The sequence below is a fragment of the Ischnura elegans genome, chromosome 11, assembly GCF_921293095.1.
Source record: "Ischnura elegans chromosome 11, ioIscEleg1.1, whole genome shotgun sequence".
Lineage (NCBI taxonomy): Eukaryota > Metazoa > Arthropoda > Insecta > Odonata > Coenagrionidae > Ischnura > Ischnura elegans.
Genome location: NC_060256.1, coordinates 27,000,004 through 27,020,151, shown reverse-complemented (window position 1 = coordinate 27,020,151; position 20,148 = coordinate 27,000,004). Strand labels below are relative to the sequence as shown.

Sequence of the window (20,148 nt, the reverse complement as noted above, 5' to 3'; positions counted from 1 at the left end):
TTTTAATATGAAAGCTATTAATATTAAAACATTAATGAATTACATGTAACATAACAACAGTATTTGAGCCCCTTTCCCAATTGAGCGATGCTTTCTTTTAGTGCTGACTAGTGAATGACCAGTGACCGGCAAACCTGTCGTCTTGATTTGGGCTCAAGGCTTGAATGATTAAGGCTCCGTAAGACGAGCATAATGATAACCGTATTAAAATTCCTGTGTATTTTTTAAGCTTCTGGGGAGGGGGGGGGCACGTGCCCCTCTCCCCCTAAATCTGCCTATGTTTCTGGCCAATGTATGGAATCTCTTTTCCAGAATATTGTGACCTGTGGGTTGATGGGTACTACAATGGCATTCAATGGTTGTGGAATGAGCAACGGTATAGGATCCAAGCTAAAGAAGGACCTAATGGATATCCCCACTGGGCAAAGGATTTGCCCGCTTTCCATCACAACTGTCTGAGCATCAGGGAATCAGAAGAAGCACCGGAGCCCTATACTCTTAGGTTCCGAGGCATCCAGTGCGAGTCTAGAATTGGATTCTTATGCCGAAAACAGGTTTGTGTTAAAGTGTCAGTAATTTAGAAGTATGTAGGTAGCACCATAATGATTAACCCCCCATCCTCAATTTAGGATCTTCATTCACCCATCACTTGAGGAGCTTTCATGGAGTCATATAATTAGAGATGCCCAGAAATTACCTTTGGGGGACCTTGGGTGGTATGTTCGTTGCCTATACTTTGATTTCAATGAGCACATTGGAAAACCATACATTTCTTTTAATCAGCTATATATTGATTGCAGGCTGCTGAAAGTTAAATTAATTGTTGGTTAATGGTAGGCACAAAATTAATGTAAAATTGAGTGCCAGAGGATAGATGCCCCTGGGCTAGTGGTCTCCTCAGCAGATGTACAGTAGAACCTTGTTAACCCTTTCGAGACGGCGGAGTTTTCGTGTTAGCATGACTGCTGTACTGAGCCCCAAGAGACTCTTCTTTCTCGTGGTACGGAGCATTTTTGGAACATTTTGGGCATTCGTTAAGAAGGGTCTCGCTTAACCTTTTTCGACCCCTCCACGCAGGGACTTCGCATTATCTCGGACTCCGAGAGTAGTTGTGCTCCCTCCTTTCCGGGTTTACGACCATACCTGCGGCATTGGTTCGTGGTCAACTTATGTATTGCTTATATGTATTTAGCAAATGGATAATTGTTGCTTGCACGTAAATTACAGACTTTGAATTGAATTCCTCATTTTTATCTGAGCATTGTCAAATTTTAAACGAAGTTCTAAGGCCATTATTAACGCATTTAACGCAGCAACAATTTCCATGTTGATGTTTATAATTAACTTGAGGTATAAGTTAATATTTGTCGTAGAATTTCGTTTAAAAATTGTAAACACTGCTCAAAAGACAAATAATTCAATTCATTGTGTATATTTCTTGAGAAATGAACAAATATTTATTTCGAAAATTGACTGTATGAATAATTGTATGACCGCTGTCCCTTACTGCTGAGAGGGGTTATAAAAGACGAAGGGTCCCGGTACCTGCTCCCGGATTCCGAGGGTTAATCCTAAACCCCGAAGCGTTGGGTCCTGAGACAAAGACGTCGTAAACCCACGACCGTCCTAAAAGGGGGAGAGCTAGAAAACGTATATATACGGCTTTCGTTCTCATGGCCGGGAAAATCTCACATGTATATATACGCCCGTCGTCTCCTGGGTCAGGAAACGTCCACACGTATATATACGTGTACAGTAGGGAAAAGGTTAAAGCGAGTACGGGCTATTGCAAGACCCCCGCCATTACGAGAGATAGCCGATGCACCCTCAATTGACCCTACAATAAGCATGTTAAAAAAATTCATTTTTATGAGGCCCTTTCGGTGTTGGCACTCGCCATAGCGACAGTTTCCACTGCCGAAAAACCTTCACCAAGAGTCCCTTATCTCTGTAATTTCTTGCGATCTGTTAGAAATGAAGTTAATATGGAGTGCTCAGTCTCAAATTCATGTAGTAAACTGTCGTTCGATAAATAAGTGGTTCCTTTTGGTGAAAATATTGTAGCATTAACATTTGCGAATGCTTGATCTTCTTTTGTTCCTCGGGTGGCAGAAAGCAGTCGGCAGCATACCCACATGTCCGTGAGTTGCGTGATTAGAAAGCATTTGATGGCAGACACCATGGCCAAAAACACCAAACACGCCTAAGCAAGAAAATAAAAATAAAAGAGTAATATGATAGTGTCGAAATTAATTTATCTTCCTATCACTCTTCACAATTAAAAAAAAGCGCCCAAGGAATGCAGACTCTGTAGAACTAGAAGGAGCTTTGTTCGGGTGGTTTTGCCCACTCCAATCTGTGGGAAAGGGGCTACGCCTTCGCCTAAAGCGGAGTATTTCAAGGATAGATTGCGAATCAAGAATTTCAAGAGTGGGGAAGGTTAATTATACTAATGCAAAGCATTATCTCCCGTCATAATTGCTGGTGATGCCTGCGGTGTAAACCCCAAGTCGTGGAAGAAAGGACTTCGATCCTAAGTATCTTAAGAAGTACTCCCCACGTGATATAACATAGACGAAACGGAAGTTTTTTATATCCTACTCCCAGACAAAATCCTTGCCGTACGAGATATTTCTTGCAATGTTGCCTCTAAAGGTAGGTAGTGCGCCTTAGCGATGATGTAGGATGTACGATGCAATGATACTCAGCGAGAATTGTCCGGATGGACGTATTTATTCTCTGTTGTGGTTACAAGTAATAGTCACGATCACAATGTACAATTTACAAGGGTGAACTATTCGCGTCAGTGGTCGGAGTTGCACTTGCGCTCTCTTCCATCACATGGCTAGCCGAGCATCCCCTGGTGGCCGCTGGAAGAACTCACAGAACAACTGACTCTCGTTTGGTGCCATGTCGTATGCATTTAGCACTGCATCAGACAAGGCCGTAGCCAGAAAATATTTTCCGGGGGGGTTTATGGAATAGTTGACAAACATAAAATTATTTTTATAAGATAAATAAAATAGCATATATGGTTAAATATACATATTTATTATAAAGCCTTAAAGGAAAATATAAAAATATAATTATAAAATTGAATTTAGCCTTCTAGCTTTCTTTGCAGCGAACAAATGAATTAACTCCTCGGTGTCGATGTCAATTCTGCGGTCCCTCAGGAGGCTCATAAGTCACTCACCTCTCTACTTATTCACAGCACTATTATTTCACACACTTCACTACAACTACACATACTGTGCACCTACAAATTCGCTTAGATAATTATTGACTCAAGTCGCATTGGACTACTAGATGTCCCTGCGCCGCTATATAATATCGTCGTGTGAGCACCAAGCGAACATAAAATATCTATTTAATTTTTTTTCATTTCGGGGGGGGGATCAATCCCCCTTGATCCTCCCCCTGGCTACGGCCTTGGCCACAGAAGGCATATGTGAAGAGCTGATGCAGTGCTTTTAGTTTATTTAATTTAAAAAATTCTGCATTCCTTTTTCATGTTTCTCAGTCATTATTGAGAATGTAAAATCAATAAATTCATACTCTTAAGTTGTTTTGGCCTTAGGGTCCATCAGATTCGTATGCCTTTCCGTTTCTTTGCCGCAAATATTACCCATGTGAGTTATATTCGTCGCAGTTTCTTGCATCTTGCTTTTGTTTTAATTAAGTGGCATATCAGCATAGTATTTGTGTTATATTTTTTCGTGAAATAATATCACGTTAATATCTATTCTGATATAACCAATTTTAATTCAAATCATTTTTATTGCAGTGCCGTGGTAAACTCAGTGTATTATTTCAAATACGTCGCGAGCGTAATACTCAAAAAGGAACTTTTTTTAACAACGGAAATTTTAATCACATCATTTTTCAAGCTTAGCAAACTTTTTATCGTAGATTATGAAGACATTACATTAAATGATAGAAAAAGTCTTCCAAGGTAGGAACGTTATACAACCTTCCACTGTTTTCGACTGCAGAAACAAATGCAAAACATTATTTCACTTACCTGCAGCTTAACGTACAAGAACAATAAATATACACCAATAGAAATATTGAGGCATTAAATAACCGTGATATAGTTTTATAAGTTAATTTTTGAATTTTCAGTGGAAAATACCAAAATAATACAATGATTACGTAAATGCACTAATTAAGTGCATAGAAAAATGTCTTCGTCGGTTGTGTATTGGCATAATGATTGATAAAACAATGCTTTGCATGATTTTTATTCAGTGCAGCGCTTATTAATTTTGATTTTGATTAATTTGAATTGTTAGTCGTTTTTTGAATAAGGAAATTTAGTGATGCAAAAAAACATCGCCTTTCGTCTAGATTTATGCTTACGTTTATCGGATAGAAATTTCTCTGTCGCCGCACCACTCCTCTTCCTGTATAACTGTTTGCAATAGGTATATTGGCTATTATTTGCTCCACCTCCGGTAAAGCGACAATTTGCTATAGCGAGTGTTTATTGGAGCACCGTGGGGTCTCGTTTTATCAAGGTTGCACTGTATCACGGGTGGTCATTAATTATTTTACCTTTTCATTTATTTTTATATTTATTCTTCCTGCCAAAAATAGTAGGATGAAGGATTTTCTTACATTTGCTTACTTCAATGAATGAGTAAAAACTTAGAGAGAGTAAATAAATAAATAAAAAATCATACAGATAAACCGTAATGAAGAGACTTGGGGATTAGAGGGAACTAAATTGAATTGTTCATGGTGAAACAAAACTCAGTTGATTTGTTGAAATTGAATTGTTTCCATGGCTTTTTTATCATTTCAATATTATATTCAAATAATCATAAACCAACTTAACCAGTTTCTTTATTATAATACAAGTAATTGAATTTATTTTTTCCCTGTTGAAATCTATGAAGAAGAATTAGGTATTTCTATTTGGACCAAGAGAAAATCCTGCCACATAAGAGATTATTCGTTGATTGGTGCTCCTTTTGCTGCAGAGAACCAAGAATTTCAAGTATCATCTAAATGGACAAGTTTTACCTTTATGGCATTTATCTTGATGGCAATGAAATATGCACTGTGAGCTGTGAATGATCAGAAAAATGCTCAAGATTTGGAACGACTAAGTCTGAATCGTTTTAAAATGTGGATGAATATTCCAAAAGTTGAAAAAATGTGGAAAGCAAGTACTGAGGTGTGATTTGAATAATTTATTCCAATGAAGTGGTTCTGCTTCATGCTGAAATAAATGTAGAGAAGTGTTCCCAGGGTCTAGGGATTTGAAAGGGTCCCTAACAGATTGATTGGCAAAATAATGTTCTTCCCATATAGTCATTTAGTTTCCTCAGAGAGTAATTAATAAATCATTTTTTATTCTTATCTGTAGTATTAATGCAAATAAACCAAAATTTGATTTGTAATGGAGTAATCCGTTGAATGTGGTGATGAAGATTAAAGAAATGCAGCTGTCATACATGGGCATTTTCAGAGGATGAAAATCATTCATTTAGGGGCACTGCGTGAAACAAGTGACTTTGTACGCAGTCATACACATGGATGCAAATTTACATGCACCAAGGACAAAGTTCGCCATGAAAAAATATTTGTCTTAACTGCGATTTGAACCCGGTGATATCCCTATTGATGATCAGGCATGCCAACCTATTATACTATCAAGCCACTTTCCCAGGGCAAACATCAGGTTGGGTTTTAGCCGAACAAGGTGTTGACATCACAAGTCCACTCCGTGGCACATGCGATGAAGGTCATGCTTACTAAGCCACTGTCGGAGAAAGAAACCCTACTTTGTTGCTAATCGGCAACTACAAATTTCAAAGCACTTCATGAAACAAGTTACTTTGTCTGCAGTCATTTTTTCATGGCAAACTTCATCCTTGGTGTCCGTTATTTAACTGCCCCTTTTTCTGGTACATGTATGCCTTTATTAGATAATGGGATTGGTGACTGAACCAATCAGCCACCATTCTCCTCTTAAAAGTAATGAGAGGGACAATCATAGATATCTATGCCATGGGTGGTGATTATCCCATCCAGGTTAGATACCTATCAAGAACCTTTAGAGAAGCCTAAGCCAACCTCACAAACTAGCCTCTGATGAGTGATATGAAATAAATTTCCCTCATAAATGATATGCATTTGCTTGAGGCAAGAAAAGCAGCAATTTATGTACCCTTTATGGAATATTTATGGAATGACCCTTAAGTATTCAGCAATAATTTTGAACATTATTTGCTTAGCCAGAGAAATAAAACATTTCATCGGAGAGCAACCTTAAATTACCATTTGTACATTTTTTCAAATTTTAGCTTGGGAGTGGAGGAGGGGATGCACTGTTCCCCATATTCCACCAATAGTCTTGCCCCTTGTTTTTGATGTGAAATCCTTTCTCTAGAGCAATGATCTCCAACCCTCTGCTCGCCGCCTAATTTCTTGCAGCCCCCAAAGGCTAAAGAAAATATTGTATTGTGCCACACACTATGAAATACATATCTACACACGTCAAAAATATACGATGTCAAAAATCACATCGATTGATTGAACTTTTTAACCAATAAAGTTCACTGCACTTCAAAATTATATGGTTATTTAAAAAAAATTATTGAAGTGGTGGTAAAGTGGAGTGGAGCATTGTGGCCCTCCAGACGATGTGAAATCGATTTTTGGCCCTTGCATGAAAGAGGATTGGAGACCCCTGCTCCAGAGTGACGGGGAGAAGGTAATTCAAATATGGCCAATTATCAAAATGCAGTGAGATGGTTGTTCGAAAAATAGCCTAAATAGTATTGTTTAATTTGCGCTCATCCCCTCAAGTTTAGTAAAAGTCACAGTCTTTCCCCGATTACAGCATAACATTAACACAGCAATTATTTCAACAAAGTTGTATTTGAAAGTTATTTAATATTATTGTTAAGTACAAGAGTGATTCCTCCATGGAACAATGGAGCTACAGCATAAAGTTAGTGAGGAGTGGAGGGCAACTGTCCAACACCAAACAATGTTTTTAAACTCTAATGTTCAGCTTTTGGTCAACAATGTACAACAAAAATAAATGACAGCTCAAGGAACAGTGAGTACTTGAATATTTTTTCAGCATTTTATGTCATATTTGAAACACATTTGGGACCAAAACCATACAGCTGATAACAAACAGAATATTTTTTACCAATAACAACAAGGCAATAAAAACACTACAAAGGAGAATTTTTTAAAGGTTCAAAATCAGTTTTATGCATATTTCTCTCATACCTGGAAGAACATATCATGTTTAGAAATTTTAATTGGTGTCCTATTCTTCATTTAGCAGCACCTTTACCTCATTTCCGTTTACAGAATAAACATGGCATCCTTTGCTAATGGCTGGGATTAAACGAAAGTAGTTTTGAAGTTTTCACTTCAGCAATGTTGTCTTTGGTGAGCAAAAACTGCCATAATGCAAAAACTACATTATTTACACACACATACATCATACCCTCACTATCAACAATTGAACATTCAACCAGGGTACGTCTTTGGATTTTCTTACACACTCACAAATTAAGGCTTTGGTGTTCATGATAAGCTAAATATGTTTGTCTTTTCTTCAATAATTACCGATTGAATCATAAGTGATTAATGTTAAGTCATGCTTCCCGATAAATTTTGTCATGATTCCTGAACAAGTGAAGGTCTTAAAGAATAACAATTAGCAATTTAGATCACTTTATCCACAGGTGAATTTTAGACAAATCGAATGCACCTGGTACTCAAATTTCTAAGCAATCAAATAGTGTCAAAACACAATTATATTCATAAACTTAACATCATAAGGCGATTGCTTAAAAAAAACTTAGCTTGAGGTATTAAAACATATCTGGTGAAGAAGAGCTAAGATTATGGCACAGTTAAACAAAATAACCTATCGAGTTTTACCTCATTGATAGCTTTTGTTACAACAAATTTTAGGGAGAGATCAGTAGGTTTTGATGATGCTTCCAGGCATATAGCAGAAAGATTTTGACATCAATAGCCAAAAGATAATAGGTGAGCAAAGGGTAAAACAAGCCTTTTAAACCTCACTCTTGAATACAATAAGCAATTTTTAAATGGGCAATAATTTAGCGGGAAAATTCTCAGATTTAAGGATTTGAAGAGGAAAATTTGTATTTTAGCCATTGTATGTTCAATTCAATGCCACACTTAGTCTAGCAGTTGAGTTCACTTATCTTTTCTTAATGGTTATCTGACTTAATGGTAAGCATTATTTAGACTTCTAATAGCCTAATAATGGTATAGACAAAGATTTCCAAGAAGTTTAACAAATACCCACACTCAAATATTTACCAAACAGAAATATGTCCATGACCTTCCAAGTTTTTTTTTTCTCATATAATGGCAGTACCAGTAGTTTTTTTGTAGACAAAAGATGCCATTTAACAGGTTTGACTTATATGAATGGCATTCACAGGAAACTGTGATTCTTTAATATAGAAGATAAGGTAGTCCAACATTTTGTCTCTTACAATAGTTATTTTCACCCTTAATCACTTGGCAGCAATTTCATCACATTCTTAAATCTATTGCATTAGTAGTACGATTCATATTAAAAGATGGATAGGCAATTTATTTCAAATAAAAACATCTGCCTCAGGAATAGTACCATCTTGCATACCAAGAAGACAATGCTCTAGTTATTGAAAAAGCTTTTCATTTTAAGAATAACAATGGCATTCATTACTATCATAAAAGAGATTTTGAAAAGTACCATCGAAAAAAGATGTTGGTCAAATATTTTCATTATACAGACATATATTTCAATTACCATGTGAATTTTTGAATGGCCTTAAGAAAGCATATTTAGATAGGAGTTCTTTATTATCAGGAAGAGGATAGAGAGAAGAACTATAAAAATGGTATGAGAGGATTTTTGTTGGATTTGAGATCGCTAAACAATATTCCAGAACTTGTGTTGAACATGATTTGATGCCATAGATTATTGTACTTTTTCAAGAGTTCGGTTTGCATTTCCTTAGAATGAATGATATAAGTATAAGGTGACAACAGTAATCCTCATTTCAGAGTTAAAATATAAACACGAAGGGGTACTTACTTGTTCTTAAAGTATAGGACATGTAGGTTTATGAAAAAAAACAAGGTGTACAATAACTGGAAGATATCCAAGGACTCATTTCATGATCCAACTCATGAAGGATGTTTATATGTGAAACAACAAAATCTAATCACTCAAAAAATCCCAGCCAGCTTATACCTCACAGTTTCCTTAGTGGGTCTATGAGCAAGGAGTCTCTAAACACCACATTCCATCACTAACTCATGAGGAGTGACGATAAGTTGGGGAAAACAACAGTAATAATACAAAGAACTTCTTCAAGCTGTAGTGACAGATGCTGAAGGTTCCATTTTTTTAGGTGTCACTCCAGAAGATATCCTCTTTGATACACTTTCCTTAACACTGAGGCACAGGTTGCACTTCACACCTAATCAAACACACGCTCATCCATACTCTGATACATTCGCGCAGACATACAGAAAGGTATAACACAGTAAGCCAATCCCACAAATGAACACGCATACACACAACATTCTTGCATTTCCACAAATTTGTGAAGAGTGTTGTCAGTCCCATGTCAAGGACTTAACGACATATTTCAAGTAGTTTTTTCCTCTTTCTGAACTTCATATTAAATATATATTATATGTGTACCTATGAGGCAATTAGAGTTCTTCAGTTAATTCTCTTCATCCTTTATCTCAACAGCTTAAAAAAAAAAAAGAGAAACATGCACAACATTTGAACACTCCTTCGGATCTCCTTTTTTTTCCTTTCTCCAAATACGGTTCCTCACATTTAATCTAAAGCTGCACTCATTCTTTCACTCAATGCCATACTTATGAAAATGTCTTCTTTAGCATGAATTATGGCTTACAGTACTTTGAGATACAAGAAACGGAAGCACTTAAAAATGGCACCAAAAATGATGCTTCAAGGATTGGATTGTTATAGAGAGATAGCATGAGAAAGAGAGAGTGATAGAAAGAGACAAGTTGAAAGTTAAAGATGAAAAGGAAAAAGACAAAAGACTGAGAGAATTAAGCATAGAAACAAAATGTGGCACGTGGAATATCTTGAAAAGAATATGAAGTTAATATTGTTTCATCAGAAGAGGAAATATGGATCTTTTATTTGGAGATGAACCCAACCCGTTTTTAAATGTATTTACACATTCATATATAAATATATATATACACACATATATATGTCTGTTCATATATATATACTTATGTACAATTCATAATTATATTTCCAATTTCCTCTTTTCCAAACTAATTTTTCTTTCGTTCCAATCCAGTTGTGTGCATAATATCATATTTTTATTATTCAATGAAAGTAAGCAACAAACACGCCAACAACAACATTAACAACAACTGATTTTTTCGTGTAATATGCTCACTTATACTTCAGTATATAAATCCTTTGTGTACGTTTTTCATTTGTATCCTTTTTATTTCTTTTATCTATATAATTTTAATATTCCTTCTCAAATGTGTAACAATATCATAATTTTTGGCAAAGAAATTGACTAAATATATTCATATATATATTTATATATGTATACAATTGATGTGTATATATAAATATTCAGTGTTGTCAATTGAGCTTTGACTGCACTCCACAGGAGTGCATCACCATTTTTTTTGGACCATCTCACATGGCTTGTTCAACCTTATGCTTTCAATTACCTATCCCAAATCACTTAAACCATCTTATGACCATTCACAAAAAACACCTCCCACCATGATACTATTTCAATTCTATCTCATTTTTTTTTACTTCTCTATAAATCTCTCTCAACTTACAACTGTTGCTTGCTTTTTGACGATGAAGAGCCTGGTAATTTCTTAGCGGCAAAACTCAACACTCTTCCCTTCAAAGGAGAGGATTATTAAGGGGGGATATTTTATTAAAAAATGAGAGGAGACCTGATTATTTGAGCCTCCATTTCCTGGGAAACCTCATGGGCAGCACCTTCATTCATCATTTCAAAAAACGCTACTTGTGGCGACACATGGTGGCTGCTTGTGTAACTTGCCCTTCATAATTTCCAGAATCAACAGAAGTTGGAGAGGGCATCATTATGTTAAGTATTACAAATGAGTGTATGAGGCTCTCACATGTTACTTGACTCACTTTCGTTTTTGAACCATTTAGAATCCTTCGATGACATCATAAACTTCAAGGGTGGACATGATCACATAGAAGAACCAAAGGCTGAGAAGGAAGAAACTGGTGAACATTTTGATTTTGTATGGACCACCAAGCTCCCCACCAACAACTTTGGACCGCCGAATCAGCAGTGTCAGGATAGCTAAAACTGCTTCAGAGCAGAATATTGTCACAGAGAAGGCAAGGCTGAAATAAATTTTAAAAATTCCATTAGGTATTTAAAATGTATCTAGCAAGAGAAAAGAGGAAATAAGTATGGAAAAACCAATTAAATGAATACATAGCAGAAAGGTCTGTGGATAGAAAATTAATGTGAATCTGATTGGCATTTGAATGAGGAAAGCTCAGGAACTACTTTAAGTAGTTCATATTCCAAATATTAGCCCATGCAAGGTTCTTATACATGCAACCAGGAATTTTCAAGCTAAATACTCTTTGTACTGGAGAAATTCACTCAATGCATCATGGTATGAGCATTCATAAAAGACCCAACTTTGAATTATTCTTCTAATTTATTCAAATAATGCTTCTGTACTTGTCTCACCTGGAATTGAGTTTACTGCCATTGGGGTATCAATGAATGCAACTTTTTGTAACTCATGTTCAACAAATATTTTAGCTTGATAACTGGGACTGTGAAAAACCAATTAGGTGACAAATGTAAAGTAAAAAAGTTCTATGACTTGCAAGGGAAATGCCAGGGTTTGGAAATGAATTTCGGTGTGGGACAGCGTGTATTTGCAGCCCTACCCCATAGCGTTACAATGCCCCAGACATAAGACTAGATGGCCAGCCATTCGCGAGAAAAACGCTCTGATAGCTTCAGTCTTAGAGTATATAATACCATGCGTTCGCTCTATTAACCGAATGGTGTGGTGGCCGAGGTAGTTAGCTGCCAGGAATAGTAAGCCAAAGGTCTCGTGTTCAAATCCTCAACACCCATCATGTTATATCCTCCAGAAAGACACATCTTTAGAAATGTTAACAAGATTACTTTTCGACAGATATAAAAAAAAATTGCTGCTCGTGCAAAAAATCTTCATTTATTCCAAGCGCAAATTGTTCAAACATCTTTTGTTTTGAGTGCTTTTGTTATAACCTGATGATAGCATTAGATGCTGAAACCCAGGTTGTGCTATTTAAAATAAGGTATGGAATAAAAAAAGTACTGTATTTGCACAAATCTAGGACGAGGTTTTTTTTCCCTCCTAACTCCAGCAGAAAAGAGGTCTTACAATCGGATGCAAAATTCTCGGCGTCAACCGGGTTGCATAATTTACTTTGGAAAAAATTATGGAAGCCTGAGTTCGCCACCTGATAGCTATACAACGAAAAATAATCATCAAAAATAGCTGACACAGTATTTGAGCTTTTTAAATTTGCGTTTAATTAAAAAAAAAATATTTTCCATTTTTAGGCAGCAGGCAAAGATTTGGTGCGTGCCGATCAGTCACCGGGTGCACTTCTGCCGTTTCCACGAGATTGCCTGCTTTACCCTGGGTTCGGCTCCATTCAAGTTAAAGCTTGAACAACTCAAAAAATGTTTGCGTGATTGGTTACAATTCACCTAAATTGTAACGTTAAAGCCTCAACACCGTCGCGGAATAAACTGCTACAAAGTCGTTGCATTTTTCTCGGAGTAAGGGTAAGAAGGCAACATGATTTGCCTCTGTGTAGAGAGAGATCAATTCAGTTGTGATTCCCTGCCTTTCAGAGTATTACAATGGCAAAGAAAAGAAGTCATTACACTGCTGCTTTCAAAAGAAAAGTTATTCAGTGGAACCGCGATCTGTTGTTCCCGCACTGATTGTTTTCCCGCATTCATCGTTTGCCGTTTCTGGTCCCAAATAAAGTTCCATATAGACCATGTAATTTTTTCCCGCATCTATCGTTCCCCGAAGTATCGTTTTCCTGCATTGATCGTTGGAAGATCAAGATCCCGATGAAAAATTATTCCCGCATCCATCATTTGACGAAAATGAGACGAAATGACTACGTGTCATTTATGGCTAGTAACAACAGGCACACAATTTGAATCTTCCCCATGAGACGGAACTACCATAGGGAGAAGCTCAGTGCCATGGGAAAGTAACATAAGCGCATTTCCCAAGATCCGTTATCCCCCTCCATTCAGCACTCACCTCCCCCCTCTGACACCTTCCTCTTCTCCAAAATCAAACAAAATGTCCCAGCTTTTGCAGGGATTGTATAACAAAGACCTTAGCGTTGAAAGAAAATATCAAGTTACAGGAGAATAATAGAATCGTGTTTCACCCTTCCCTCTTTCTCCCCCACTGACCTTTTTCTGCCTACATGCTTTGAAGCTCCCCATTTCTGGAGGTCAACTGCTGCATGAGTCATCTATTAGCCCAAAAGGTGTCTAACAATGACTTTTGGTAATTGATATTACACCTTTATTGGATTGAAATATTAGTAATGTGCGCGTAATTTAAAAAAAGAAAAAGACCAACGGGACATATTTCTGACTTCATTTAAGCATTTTACGCAAGGAAATAAATGTCAAAATACGACAGAGACTTAGCATTCTGGGGAAACTCGATATCCTCGCAGTTGAGCTTCTCGGAAGTTGATGCGGTATTTTTTTCCGAAAACATATGTCAAGTTAAAATTTATGAGTTATGCTATAAATTTATATTGTCACAGTCAAGTGCGAAGGGATATTTTCTCAGGATATTTGGTTTCTCCCTGCTAGCAATTTGAATTCATTTGCCCTTCTGGCACTACGCTAATTAGAAAAGAATGGGTATCATTACGACAAAATATTTCATAGGGCAGTCATATGGTCATGCTTCACCCTCTGCAGTATGCTCTGCATACGCCATACGCGATAGCATCAGTTCTGAACTTCACCTCGTATGAGTAGTTCCCTACTTCCCAGGGTGGCTTGACTTCAAACCACTGAGTGTTTTCCACGTGAGTTTAATAAAGTCAGGTTTCATTTTCACTAGTTTAATTTTATTCGTCTTTGGACCATGGCTCCTCCGAAGAAACTATTGAGAACTTTTAAGAGATTGACTGAAAATAATTGAGCATGAAGAAAAGAATCCGGGCAAGAAGCACGTGAATATTGCAGAGCCCCTTGGGTTGTCCGCTAGCACATGACAGTAGGGGTGGGGGTAGAGCGAGCTACCTGGTGAAAACAAGTAGAGAGATGAAGCCCAGGTGGGCATACCACTGACTATTAACGCAACATTGTTCATGTTTTCCACACTACCTCAATTATATTAAAAATATATTTTTCTTAGACAGGAAAAATTCAATTAATAGACTATTTTTGGCCTTTTTGATCCATCTCACAACCAATCACTGCGCCAGCGAAAAGGGTTGTTTTGGGTACAAAATGCACATTGCTCTCTTGAATACGTGTACTGGAAATGGCGTTTGATGGATAAGAATTTTTACATCAGACAGAAATCCCTAATAGCGTAAATGCCAAGTGGAGAAACATTTTTTAGCGAGGTGATGTGTTTTTTGGGATATTTGAAAGAGATTAGTCGAATCAGCAATATGACCTAAGTGTCTCGATTAAGTACTAGTATTCCTGTAATTCGCAAAAATCTTATTTTAATCCTTTAATGAATATCATAATTACGCGCAAAAATCCTGAGTTTCCTGGGACATAGGCAATCTGGCCAAACATCACCGCATTGATCGTTTTCCTGCATTCATCATTTATTCGTATCGTTATTAGGAAAACATTTTTTCCCTAGTGGAGTTCCAAAAAAGGGGGGGTTGTCTTAGAATCGTGTTTGTCTTAGATTCATGCAAATACGGTAATTTTATTTTATTATATGATGAAGCAATTCCACAAAGTAACGCCTGAGACCATGTCTTATAATATTACTCTCCCATGCACACAGTTTTCAATTTACCATGTGAACGAATATTTGAAGGAAATGATTTGGTTGGAAAAGTTGAAAATGTTGAAAGAAAGAAAGTTTTTTACCTCAAAGACAATAAGCTCTATTTTAGGTCAGATATGCAGCCACAAATGTTTTGAAAAATTAGAGGAAGAATTCATTTAGTGTCTTTTATGTGGTGTCAAATTGCCACTGTATTGATTGAATTGTACTGGTAGGAAGAGTGAGCAGCTTGAATATTCTTGATTTCACATAAATCTTAAGTGGGCAAATTTTTTAGAAGATGGACTTCTCCAGGTATTCCCTCAGCTTACTACATTTGGTTAGCTTTGAGTTATTACCCCAACTGCACTACATTTTGGTCCCATTTTGATTAATATTGACATATGAAGAAGAAAAAAGAAGAGAGATACCTTCTCTGACGGTGCTGTGTGGAAAAGCAAAGATTCAGTGCACAAAATAGTGAAAAAATATCATACTAGTATGATCTTGGATTGTGAATCGGAGAAGTTTAAGTTATGTATACCCTTAGCTATGTCTTAGAGCTTATTCTTACCGGAAGCCCTTACCAAGGCGACTGGACAATAGATATGTCCATCAAATCTGAGACCTTGCGTGTTTCCATAGTCACCAGAATGTCAAAGTTTATGCCTAAAAAAGGCGGCAATATTAAAGAATAATATTTAGCATCATGAGAAAAAAATGCTGTATAGAAAATGATGACAAGGAATTGGTGTTTCCCCAGCCACATCAGTCATGCACATAAATTTACAGTTACACATATCAGATATTGAGACCATGAACTTACCATCATGGTAAACTTCTATAAAACCATCCTCAAAACACAGGTGACCTGATTTTCATGTATATTGTATAGTTAAGGTTCCTTTATGGTATGTACAAAATAATAAGGGGTTACCAGGCATTTGAATAAATAATGAAACATACTTTGAAAATGTCAATTTATCCTTCTGTTGCCCTATCTTTGTGATAGAATTGGGGAATCTATCATCTCAATATTTTATTTCTCAAAATATTTCCCAAAAAAGGACGGCTCAAAAACTAATATTATTTTTTTGGTTCTTATATAACCAGGCCAAAATTTCTTTGGTAACGTTATATCAAAACTTCAAAGTACTATGTAAATATTTTAAAGAATGTTTGTTACAGATAAATAAGGCTATAATTTTAGATTAGGCTGACAAAACTGGAAATTTTTGAAGATGCTATCTCATAATGAGTTTGAAGTAGAGGTCAATAGCAGAAAATAATCGCCAGAAAAACATATTTTAGCCTGATATCAGGGAAGTGGACTCTTTTCAATGATACTGTGGGTGCTGTGGTACCCACAGGTAATCTTTAAAGGGCATAAAAGTAGCCTTAAATCCCATAATACCTAGTATTGAATGTAACCTTTAATTCCAAAAACCCAAGATAAGAAAAAACAAAATCTTGAAATCTTGAATCAAAATCATTTAAATATTTTAAATTTGAATAAATAATTTTTGTAGAATATATGTATGAAAATCGTAAGAGCTGGGTGAGATTGGCAATAATATTATTGTTAATTTTTAAATTTTTACTGTAAAATCATTTCATCCTTTTCATTTAAAAAAATGTATTTTCATACATTATTTATTTTACTATCTCCATAATATTCAATGAAAATCTTTACTTTCACAGTAAATTTTCACAGCAATGAAGGTAATACTTTATAGTGCAGGTTCTACCCTCGGGGAATGATATCTGAAGATCTGACCAATCAATCATGTCTCATTCTCAAAGACATAAGAAAAGTACATAGTAACCTAGGAAAGGGTGCAGGGAGTGTTTATCACCCCATGGTTCCTCTTTATTTAACACGTTCCCTGCCACGCGCCGCCATAGGGCGTCTCACATAACTTCAAATCCGAGTTAGTGAGACGCCATATGGCGTCTCGCATTGCTGCTGGACGCAACTAGTGAGACGCCAATGGGCGTCAAAGTAGCGTTTTCGTTGAATCATCAAGCGATGTATATAACTTGAAATTGAAGCTACATTTCCTAATGCACTGACGAGACAATGTTGTCTTCTGTCAAGGGAGGGTATTGGTAACACATTTCAGCTCGAATTTCATTTTTTTTCGCCTTCGGTTTCTCGTGTTTTTTTCGAGAGTGCCATTTTTCAATGGCTATATCATTCTATGTTTCAAGTGGAAGCTTGAGGTATTATATCTCCACACAATGTTTCAAATTACATTTGCAGAGCTTTTTTTCGTTTTTTCCTTCCCTCAGTTGTCGTTCATACCTAACCGAGTGAGGAGCGCATCAGTATACCAAAATTATTCTCTGTGTCCGTGCCTTCGATACGGAAGTGATAACCAGTTTAGTGAATATATCATGTGTACTCCGTCACGCATTATTGGGGGAAAGAAACGTTTTAACGAAGAAGAAATCGAGCATATGTTTCATTCTGACAATTCGGCTTCCACCAACGACCTTGAAGGATTTTCTGAAGGAGACACCGTTAATTCAGGGTGTCTGAGGAGTCGTATGAATCCTCAGAGTCAGGTAATCTTTCTTCTTCTAATACAGGTATGATTACTTATTCCAATTTTTTTATTCACCTTCTAATAACTCCTGCTCAGTGTCACCGACTCCACGGGGCCTGAGGGGGCCCGAGCCCCCCCAAAAATTCGTTACAGATGTGAAGAAAAAATGTGTCATGCTTGTAAATTTTTCCCGGAGTGTCCAGATATCGAGATTCGAGTGATCAGGGTTCTAATGTCGATCATATGACTCTTCTAAAATGCTTAAAAAACTTAAAATTCACTACTTATAAAATTTACAGAGACAAGGTCCCCGGTTTGGGCCCCCCAATATTTTTGTAAGTCGGCACCCCTGCTCCTGCTGTAATGTTTAGATACTTCTAGTGAGGTGATTCATCCCACGCTTATGGAAAGAAATCTTGGGAGATAAGTCTCATTTTGTGGGAACCATTAGGAAAAATAGGAAAGGGCTGTTAAGAGAAATAACGACTGCTAAATTAAAGAAAGGCATTTCAGTGCAATGAAAAACTTGTGGAGCAACGGTAAAGAAATGGAAAGATCAGCGCGACGTATTCATGATCTCCATCACCATCAGATTGGAGATAATCCCAACGGGGAAAGAAATCGAAGAGGGGAAGTGGTTACTAAGCCAAAGATGGTGATTGAGTACAATAAAATAAAGGGAGGAATTGACATTGCCCTTTCGTTGCCCGTCACCCTTTCGTTGTATCACTGCACTTATCGAAAAACAGTGAGGTGGTACCAGAAGGTGGCCGATGATGCTCTTTTTGGGACTTGCACTGTTAATGCTTTTAAACTGTGGAATGAAACACGGAATCTAGGTGCCCACATGATTTCTCTTCAGCAGTGAAGACGTTAAATTATAGAAGAATGACTGCATATTCTTCGGGATTCCGTTGATAGGGTCTAAAAAAATTGAGGCACTACCTGGTAAATGCAAATAACACTGAAGGAAGTCTTCGAAGTCTGGTAATTTAGAGGATAAAATTATCATTACATAAAATCGAGAATTAGTATTTTTCGCACTATTTTTAGCGCTGTTTCTTCATTTTAGAAAAGCCCGTGTTGGCTGTCGCGGATGTTACAAAGAATTCTTGCAGACGATGAGACGCAAAGTTGCCCTCAGTAAAGCCAAACGTATTTCTACAAAAATTTATGATCTGTCCAGATCAGCCGTACCTAAGCCTCCCAAATTTAAATCATTGTACTAATCATCTCCGAATACGATATGAAATATTATTAAAAGCATAATCAACAATTAAAATTTCTTTAACATTATTTTCAATCATAGCTTTTGAGTGTACACTAAAAAGTTGGAACGCAGATCCAATTGCCTGAGCCGCCAAATGGCGTCTCATCAAATTTTAGGCATTGTCAAAAGTGGGGAGACGCCCTATGGCGTCGCACGTGAATAAAGTTACAAGCGATAGCGCATCACGTAATGAGTGTAAATATACCGAGAAATATTAGTAAAACCCGGAGATAGGCTCAATATCATTATTGCCGTTTGGTAATAGGTTCGAAAATATTCGCCTGGCACACGCGGAATGACAGCAGAATTCGGGCCCGGCAGCGAACGTGTTAATTAGAATAATTATTAGTATCATTTTAATCAGTGGACCTTATTAAAAAAGAACACAGCATAACTAATCATTCCAAGGAAAGAGAAACAAAAAGCTTAAACTTCTCTCGGGATTCCGCGTTGGTAAGATTTTCTAAGGGCACTGACGTTTTGTGTACCAAATCATTACCCATTCTCACGGCTACTAGTTAGCCTAGATAGTTATTTTTGATTATTAGTAGCCGTGAGAATCGGTAAAGAGTCGCCACTCGAAACGTTGGCGCTCTTAGAAAATCTTACCTGCGAAGAATCCCGAGAAAAGTTCAAATATTCTGTTCGTCTGGGAAAGTGTAAAATCTTACATAGAAAAAAAGAATATTTTTTTCGGCATGTCAATGACACTCCATGTGCCTTCTAATGATACCTTTCACCCTCTCCCAGGTTAATTCTAATTTTTTCCATGAATGTCACGCTGCTCTCACTTACTTTCCAGGTTCAACAAGGAACTTATCTCCATGAAGAGCGTGGTAGACAGCGGCAATAGACCATGCGACCCCAATTCCCATGAACACATTGACTGCATTGCTTCCAGTGACATTGCCCACGGATGCATCAGCATACTTATCTTGAACAGCAGCCACTTTGCTAGCAAAAGTATCTGTATGGAAAAAGAGCATGCATTAAAGTTTGAAGACGAGAAATACATAATTTCAGATTCAATGAAATTCTCAGCCAATCATTTGGCTTGAGGTGTATGTGTGAAGTTGCCTGTGGCCAATCTAAGGGACTGGTTTAAAAATTTGTTTAATTACTCCAATAATTATACTAAGGGTGAATTTTTGTACCTGATGGAGTTCAAGTCATTAAAATATCAGCAACTATAATGCTGTCACTCTAAAAAATTTGGACTGTCCTTACTTCATATTG

General features: G+C 36.9%; 2 protein-coding genes across 4 annotated transcripts in view; one reads left to right on the top strand and one right to left on the bottom strand.

Moving 5' to 3' along the window:
* The window catches only part of LOC124167986, a 73,300-nt gene extending 67,933 nt beyond the window's left edge, over positions 1-5,367 (top strand). Inside the window, exons 15-16 of one of the 2 annotated variants that reach the window (XM_046546068.1) lie at positions 313-554; positions 4,905-5,367. In XM_046546068.1, coding sequence (XP_046402024.1) covers positions 313-554; positions 4,905-4,910 — 248 coding nt within the window. In that variant the 3' untranslated portion in view covers positions 4,911-5,367. Of the gene's footprint in view, positions 1-312; positions 555-4,901 lie in introns of both variants that reach the window. The other variant, XM_046546067.1, reaches the window with a different exon arrangement.
* Positions 5,368-6,886: 1,519 nt separating this feature from the next.
* LOC124167985 (sodium/calcium exchanger 3-like) overlaps positions 6,887-20,148 on the bottom strand; it is a 428,262-nt gene continuing 415,000 nt past the window's right edge. For both annotated transcript variants that reach the window (XM_046546065.1, XM_046546066.1), the window contains exons 7-8: positions 19,708-19,879; positions 6,887-11,416 (exon numbers count right to left, since the gene is read on the bottom strand). In XM_046546065.1, the coding sequence (XP_046402021.1) occupies positions 11,212-11,416; positions 19,708-19,879 (377 nt within the window). In that variant the 3' untranslated portion in view covers positions 6,887-11,211. The remainder of the gene's footprint in view (positions 11,417-19,707; positions 19,880-20,148) is intronic.